The sequence below is a fragment of the Salvia hispanica genome, chromosome 4 (genome assembly GCF_029641045.1).
Source record: "Salvia hispanica isolate PSC_SH4W2 chromosome 4, Shi_PSC_v1, whole genome shotgun sequence".
Classification (NCBI taxonomy): Eukaryota; Viridiplantae; Streptophyta; class Magnoliopsida; order Lamiales; family Lamiaceae; genus Salvia; species Salvia hispanica.
The window spans coordinates 17336508-17345421 of NC_142695.1; the positions used below are offsets into that span (position 1 = coordinate 17336508).

General features: G+C 31.4%; 2 protein-coding genes across 2 annotated transcripts; both read right to left on the minus strand.

The window, feature by feature from the left end:
* Positions 1 to 637: 637 nt before the first annotated feature.
* LOC125196629 (uncharacterized) lies at positions 638 to 1427 on the minus strand. Its single transcript, XM_048095224.2, has one exon. The coding sequence runs from the start codon at positions 1320 to 1322 to the stop codon at positions 801 to 803; it is 522 nt and encodes a 173-aa protein (XP_047951181.1). The 5' UTR covers positions 1323 to 1427; the 3' UTR covers positions 638 to 800.
* A 6217-nt stretch (positions 1428 to 7644) lies between these two features.
* Positions 7645 to 8267, minus strand: LOC125194764 (pyridoxal 5'-phosphate synthase-like subunit PDX1.2). The gene is made up of 2 exons (XM_048092990.1): positions 7898 to 8267; positions 7645 to 7661 (listed from the first exon to the last, which is right to left on the minus strand). Exons 1-2 carry the CDS (start codon positions 8265 to 8267, stop codon positions 7645 to 7647), a joined length of 387 nt encoding a protein of 128 aa, XP_047948947.1.
* Positions 8268 to 8914: the final 647 nt, after the last annotated feature.

An 8914-nucleotide genomic window follows, 5' to 3' on the forward strand; every position in this document is an offset into this window, starting at 1 on the left:
AGGTGGTGATGCTGGGGAGAAGTTAGGAAGATCATGTGATATACTATGAGAGTAAATGGATTCTGGGGAGTATACCCAATTTTTGAAACATCTCTTTTTTTATGCAAAATCATTGTGTTTACATGAGCCAACAGTAGGATGGGGATCTCTGTCTTGTATGTCTTAGTTTATTATATTTATCTTTTTCGATTCCTTTTTTTTTCTTGTAAACTATGGAACACTTATGACTCTTGAGCATGTATTAATTAACTCATTGGAGTATATCATTCGTTTAGATTAGTATTATAAATTACCTTAATTATATCATTACAAAAATTATCTTAATTAATTAGATGAGCAATATATATATAACGTTATTAAATTACCTTAAATGATCAGAAACTGGTTTAAATTACATATTCACATTTACACATACAATTACAAAGAAAATGACACAAATAACCATTTCAATAACGAAATCTGTCCTATTTTCAAATCACAAAGTTCTTGCTTAATTTCAAGTTGTCATTATATGATTCAAACACTCTCCGTCAAATCAATCTAACTACAACATTAATACTAGATATAATCATTAACAACAATTTAATTTGGAATTTCACATACTCCTACCAAAAAACACAAATCTAACAGACACTAATATTGCAACCTACCTATATTATTTCCAAAAATGAAAAAAAGAGTACCATAAATGGTTACACACTATATTGAAGTGGGAGTACATTAATTTCTCTTAAAAAAGAAAAAAAAAAGAAAAAAAAAAGAGAGGATAAATGGTTCCACACGTGTAAGTAAACAAAATATCAAAGCAATGCCGTTCTCACCGCAGCATGACTTTTGCTTCTAGGATACTTCAATTCACTCTTCCTATCAACAATTCTACTATTATCAAATTTATTATTAATATTACCAATTTTAATATCTTCACCAAAATATCCAGTTGGCCTCTCCTCATCAATTCTCCCCATTGCCACGCTGGCGCTTCTAGCCGGCAAGGCCCGCGGGCCGGGCCTCGCCTTCCGCTCCTGCTTCACATACGCATCGAGATCGACCCTGCCGCCGATGGTACGGGCCGAAGCAGCCCGTACCAGCTCGCGGTAGTCCACGTCGTCGTCGCGGCGAGACCGTGACGAGGACATGGTGGCGCTGAAGCTCCGAGGCAGGGCCGGGCCGGGCTGCACGGAGGTCTGCAGCCCGATGGCGTTTGAATTGGCGCAGTTTAGCATGCTTTTGACGTAGAAGTCGCGGGCCTTGCAGAGGGCCCGGTATGGAGTGGTGATTATGAACACAAACAGGCTTTGCTGTTGGCTCGCTTTTTTGCTCATCTTGGCGCCTCTCTCTCTCTCTCTCTAGAGACTAGAAATGGTTGTTTATTTTGTATGGCAAAAGAAGAATGGAGAATGAATTGAAATTGTTGTGTTGGGACCTATCTTTTTTGTTTGATAATAATGAAGTCAAATAATTTAATATAGATGGGGGATAGACTTTAATGCCAACTGACTCTATTAGGAGTATTAAATACACCTACAACCAAAATAGAGTATTCTCTAAAATTACCCTAAATCACTGGCATAAAATATCTTATGCATGCCAACATCAGTAGTAGGACACATGTTTTATGCTTATTTTAATTTAAAAACCTTTAAATATTGAGTGATAATAATTATATTTGCTGACTCGGTAAATCAATATCGAAAATTAGGACTGCTTATTTTGAGCATCAGTTAACCGAGAACAGAACCCAATAACAAATCATGTACATAAGATTAGTTTAATGAATTTATATTTAATTTGTATTTGAATATTTAAGTTTATGAAATTCATTTTTGTTTTTTTTAATTATACGTGGGTGACACATTTTGATGCCAATTAGACTGATTTTTTTAAAAAGCGAGAACTTACAGTTATATCACTCAATATATGATGATACATAATCGAAAGTTCATATTGATTTCAAAAAATTGAAAGTTCAGATATTATTCAAATATTATTAGTTGTATAAAATATTTTACACGTATTAGACAGCGTATATATAATTTTCTAAATGCAAGTACACATGCATAACAGAATTTGTTGAATGCGTTTATATATTTATTTATTACTGTTTGTTTGCCTTTATTTTTGTAGGTAGTGTGATTGTGATCTATACAAATTATGAAAATTGGAATATGAAAAGAAGGAAAACTAATAGGCCGCCGAATAATTAGGAATTAGTCAGCTTGGTGTGGGCGAGTGGCTAAAATTGAATGAAAGTATAACAATAAATAGGAATTGAATTCTTTTTTAATTGTATTCCTCTGTCCCACTAAAGATAATTCATTTTCCTTCTATTCGACATAAGATGATCCATAATTAAAAATAAAAATATTTTTTTATTTCTACTACATTATCCTCTTTTATTTACTTTATCTTTTCTATTTAACACACAAAATAAAATTGAATAATGGAATCGAGATGTATTTCCCTCACGCATATGTCAGCGGATGGAACTTTGAAAGCGTCAATTTGACCTTTTATTGGCATCATTTGTTACTGCCACTGTGCCACGTATTCCCTCAATCCCCCAATATTTTTAATCCATTTTTTCATTTATTTTCACTTTATTTTTTATCATAAATATAAGTGCTAATAGATTTCACATTCCGATAACTTGTTTCAATTACATTTTATTATAAAAATATAATTTATATTTTATCAATATTTTCAATTTATTTTTTACATTTTATTATAAAAATATAATTTATATTTCCTCAATTTTTTCAATTTATTATTTATTTTATTTTTAACACCCATGCCTAATATAAAGTAGACTAAAAATGAGTAATATAAAATCTCACGCCATCCAAAAATGTGTCAGCCACTTTTAACTCAGAGGAGAAGAAGCGTTAAAATTTAAACTGCATGTAAATCCATGAATCAAATTTCAATTTTAATTTTAATTCATTTCATTGTTCATGCGAATAAAAGCCATTTTTGCCAAAAAAAAATAATTTTAATTATAATTAGTGGCATTAATATATAAACATTTTTGTGATCGTTCTCATGACCAAACCCAATATTATGAATATCAATAGTAGAAAATTACTATATGTCTTTTGATAAAATCTTCAAATTGCTCATCAAATTTCAAAGTTTGAGTTATTGACTGATCAATTGACTCATGTCACATTACAACAATTTAAAAGTTTACATTTATGACCAAAAAAATACTGAATAAGCTAAAAACTAAAATTTAGGTATAATTCACGTATTTATAAAAAAATTGACAATTTGTAAAGATATTGCACCTAGTATTTAAGATTGGACGGAATAGAAGTATTTTTCAGAAAATGACAAATAGAAGTATTATTTGTAAGGGCTTAAAAGTCTTAAGACAATGATGGAATAAACTAAATAAAAGAACTAACTAACTGATTGAGGATGTTAGGAATTGCATTTAAGTTGAATTAGGCAGGTTTGAAAATTAAGGTGAGTTGATAGTGTTGCGTGACACGAACTAATTATATCATTAGTCTCTGAAATTATTATTGCGTGACAGAAACATAATATTAACTATTAATATATGCTTTACATACGTGTGACTTTGTCTGCTCCTAATCGCTAATGTATTAATATATGACAGAATTAGGTGCAAGATTGTAGGAAGTTTAGAGTATTGGAAATTAAAACACGTTACTTTAGTACTATGTTACTGTATGTTTTAATTAATGAGACGAAATTTTAGTTAGTCTAATATGAAAAAGAAAAATCAAACTAGTGTTGATTTTAGTTGTTTTGATAATCATCATTACTTTTGGAATTATTCGCTTCTATTCCTGACTTTATACCTTTTGCTAAGTAAGATAGATGGTCCTGTTATTGTTGTTTGATTTAATTTATTGCTTGCAAGTTGGATTTTATATTTTGTTAGTGCATTGTCTTATTTGTGTGCAAAGTTAGATTTTCTAAGTTTTGTTTGTGCATTGTCTTATTGTTATGCAAAATTGATTTTGCATTGTTTGGATTTTCACCATTCTTATGGATTTTGTTCCTCAGTTTTCGATTTTAATCATTTTAATTTACACTCATCGTGAAAAATTGAACAAAAAAGAAGTAATTTAATACGAAAAATTAAGTATTGAATTATTCATAGTCTAGCACAGTACCGCGAGCAATAACAAGCTCTTTAACATGATTTTCTTTTTAAGGTATCTTTAAATTCTTGAATTTTGCCATGTGTCATGTGTGCGTGCAATTTCATTTTTAATTCTATGAAAACGAAATAAGTAAATAACTATATAATGTATACTACTTTGTGATAATATTATTGTGCCGGAGATAAGATAGTATCTAGATATATAGTGTTTTTATATGGTGTTTGGTTAATAAAATAAACAACAAATAATTATGCAGATAGGATATAAAATCAAAAATATCTTTAATACAAATATATACCATATTTTTGTGTTTAAATATTTTACATATATTGTTTTATTATGTTAGCGTAGTTAATGTTTCATTAAATATTTAATGTCAACTATCCAATAGCAAAATTTGAAAGAAAAATTGGCCACAAAATCCAGCTTCCTCTCCAAATTTCTGTGGCCTCGAGCGACAACTTCTTGCATATATGTGATGATCTTCAATGTATCGTATCAAAATTTTTGATATCGAATTGGTAAGTACGTGTCTATGTTATGTATCAATAAAGTGATTTTGTTTTAATAAGAATCGCTTTAATAAAAGAAATTAGGATCGGCTTTGTCTAAACCAATTCGTTTTACCCCGACTTTCTAGGCAAATCTATTTGATTATAGCCACTATGAGCTAGTCTATTGTATATTACAGTATAGTATACTTATATATAATACTCTCTCCGTCCACAAGAATGCACTTTTTTTCCTTTTAATTCATTCCACAAGAGTATATACTTTCTAATTTTAAAAAAAAAATCTCGTTAATGAGGTGAGGCTCATTATCCATTAACAATACTTTAATTACTTTTTCTTTTTTATCTTTCTCTTATTTTACCAATTGTGTGTTAAAACTCGTGCTCAATAAAAGAATGCATACTCTTTTGCATTCAAACTGCGTCGACCAGACGCGATTCCAGCAACCTTCACATTTACATTAAAATATGATTAGGTTTAATTTTATGAAATATATCTTCTAAGATTTTCAGTTACATAGAATTACTATATATATATATATATTACATCATTGGATTTTTTTCAGTTATGTAGGATTACTATATATTACATCGTTGACCAAATTATATAGAATTACAATAATTACATCATTGGATTTTTTTTTTTTTTTTTCAGATTTCCTTTTGAGATAGATGAGATCATCAGTCTAGGCCTTAAATTTTTTCCTAAATTTGGACCAAATTAAAAAATGACGACAGGTTTATCACGAGAGAGAAAGTTGTTTGGGCTCAGATTAATTCAGTTTGGGTTCGACAGCCCAAAATAATTTATACGCTACTAGCCTCTTATATCAATGATAGTAGAAAATAGTTTTTGTGTAAATAGCAAGTAGTGAGTCTATTTTTTTCTTTTGAGATATACACACTCGTGCGCATACTCCATCTATTCCACTTTAGCAGTCTCATTAACTTTTCTATTTTTGTTTTATAAAAATTATACTTCATCCATCCCAAATAATATGCACTTTAGATTCGGCACGAGTTTTAATGTAAAAGTAGTAAAGTAATAGAGAGGTAGAGAGAAAAAGTAATTAAAATATTATTAGTGGAAAATGGATCACACCTCATTAGAGAGAGAAGACTTTCCAAAATTAGAAAATGCATATTCTTGTGGGACGGACTAAAAAGGAAAGAGTGCATATTCTTGTGGGACGAAAGGAGTAATAGTTAAAGTGGGAAAATAGTAAAGTAAGGAAGAGAATAGTATAGAGAAGAATGCAGAAAAGTCAATGGAACTGCCAAAGTGGACGGAATGAGTAGTCCAATTTTTGTGGATGACACGGATTTTAATGAAAATTGGTAAAGTAAGAGAGATGGAAGAAAAAGTAGATAAAGTATGAGAGGAAAAAAGAAAAAGTAAGAGAGAGAAGAGAAAAAATGATAAATTATGAGAGAAAGTTTCCATTTTTGAAAAGCGACTATTTTTCTTGGACATCCAATATGGCAAAATTGGTCTATTTTCGTGGATGGAAGGAGTATGATAATTGGAACCTCCGCCCCAAGATAAGCGAGACGCTTTCACACTTGTTTTGGAAAAATAATATATAAAATAGTTAGAATGTAGAGAGAGTAAAGTAAGAGAGATAATAATATAAAGAATAGTTTTATCTACATTATTCTCTTTCTTACTTTATTTTTTTTCTACTTTAACTATTTTATATTATTTTCCTAAAACGAGTGCAAGAAAAATATGTCTTGTTAATCTTGGGACGGAGGGAGTACTAGTTAAAAGGGAAACGTTCTATAACTAAGTTGCATTCGTCCACGAGGACTTCCATGCTGACATTATTATAATTCACAACTACGTAGTAAGTATATACTTTTAACCTTATATTTTATGTATGATAATCCATCTGTCCCAGTATAGGAGTTCATAGTTGATTTAGCATACGTTCTAAGAAATGTAGAGATAAATGGTGAAAAAAGTTAGTGAAATATAGGTTTCACTTTTATATAGTTTTGCAATACAATGTGAGTAAAATAAGTTGGTGTAATATGGAACCTACTTCTATTTATTGTAAAAAGTAAAAGGAGGCTTTTAATGTGTGATGAACCAAAATAGTTGCAAAGATGACTTTATTATGGGACGAAAGGAGTATATTATTGTTATTATTTTGAAAAATATATATTTTATTATAATTATACTATATTTATCTCTTTGTTTGATGAACATAATATTATTGGCTTGAATTTCATAATGGGCAAACCAAACCTTACCTATACTTCTTGCTAATTTGTACCGTTTTCAAAACTAATGTGCAGATAGAGCTTTTATTTTTATCTATATACTATAGAGTGCTTTAATTAGGGTTGGCACGGTACGGTATACCGCACCGAGAATGCCATACCGCATATCGTACCGCAAATTGCGGTATGACTAAATGTCATACCTATACCTTACCGAATTTTTCGATATACCGCATTGCGGTATACCGAAAATTCGGTATGTCAAAATTTGAAAACCTTTACCTTACCAATATTTCGGTATGCCGTACCGTGTTGCGGTATACCGCGGCATACCGCAAATCATACCTGTTTGATTTATAAAATATTGAAGAATTGAGATTTAGAATTAGGGCAGAATAATGAATTAATGATGGCTACTACTGCTTTACGAATTATGCCTCTAATCTTTCTTTAGTTTTAAAAATATAAATATTATAATTTTATCGATAATAATTATATTAAAAAAAATATTTATTAACGGTATATACAGCAAAATTACGGTATATACCGTAATTTTGCAGTACATACTATAATTGCGGTATGATGCGGTAAACCGCGGCATATGCAAAATCTATACCTTTACCATACCTTAATCTACCGGTAAGGTATCATACCGTACCGAAAAGTGCGGTATGCCAAAAATTCGGTATTTTCGGTATTTTTTCGGTATGGTAAGTGCGATATTTCGGTATTTCGGTATGTTTTGCCAGCCCCAGCTTTAATACAATTAAAGATCATACATAGTCAAGATCTAAAAATGGTTCTAACAAGTTCATACATGCACAAATACAAATTACGCATATATATATAGGTTCATGATCAATTGAGATTTTTTAGGGTAATTGAGAAATGAGATGCAATATCAGCCACTCATTTTTATTAAATGAGTGGTCCAGATTTTGCCACACAAATAATATTTTTAGATTAATTTATTATGAAAGGGCAGAATGGTAATATCATTATAATTTGCCAATCTCGCCAGCTCACATTCCCCAAACCCCTTGATTTCCCCCTGCGTCCGGATCATGGCGGAGCCCTCTCTTACCCGCCGCAGCACCTCCCCCAAATCGCGGCAGCCGCACACAAACTTCACTCCGAAATTGTGCTTGTTCATGAAGTGATTCTCGTCGGCGATCCTCAATTCCTCGCTCTCGTCGATGTAATCGACCCCAATCTGCTCCAGAATCTGCACCTCCACGAAATGGCCGACGCGCGCCTTCGCCATTACAGGAATTGACAGCGCCTGCTTGATCTCCTTGATCAGCGAGGGATCCGCCATGCATGAGATCCCGCGGCGCGTCGGAGTAGGATCGGAGACGACGCCGCAGTTGTGAATTATAAGTGCGATCACGATCATGAAACGCCTTCGACGAGTTGGTGATTGATCGATTTAATCGCTCGATTATCATGTAAGCAGTTATTTTGTGATTGTGATTGTTGGATATGTTGTAAAATCTACTGGATATTCAATTGGAATACGAAGATTTTGATTTGATTTGATTGCTTATTGCATCTAATCGGTAAATTTGGAGGCGATTGCTCTGTTAATTAGGCTTTTGTTGTTTTGCATTTTGGATGAATTTCAAAGTTTAGTATGATCTCACAGCTCAATTGATGAATTTCTCTTATGTTATTTTGCCATTTAATCCCCTCAACATTGATCTCTGCTGCTTAATTGATGAATTTCAATGTTTAGGACTTTGTGATTGTTTAAGGATAATGAGAACTGAAAAAGAGCAGTAGTTTGCTGGGGAAAATAGGTTTGAACATAGCTGATGGTTGATTATATAAGTATTTGACATGAAAATGTTTGTTGTTGACATGAATTATAGATGTTGTTGACATAAAAATGTTTGTTGTTGACATGAATTATATGTAAAACGTTGTTGACATTAATTATATAAGTCGTTGATACGTGAATTATAAGTGTTATTTGTTAGTTGTTGACATTTTAATACGAGATGTTGACATTCGATATTCTGGCTATTGATATGTGAATTATAA

Excerpts from the sequence above, each read along its gene's own strand:
- LOC125196629 (XM_048095224.2), bottom strand. The coding sequence starts at position 1,322 with ATGAGCAAAAAAGCGAGCCAACAGCAAAGCCTGTTTGTGTTCATAATC.
- LOC125194764 (XM_048092990.1), bottom strand. The coding sequence starts at position 8,267 with ATGATCGTGATCGCACTTATAATTCACAACTGCGGCGTCGTCTCCGAT.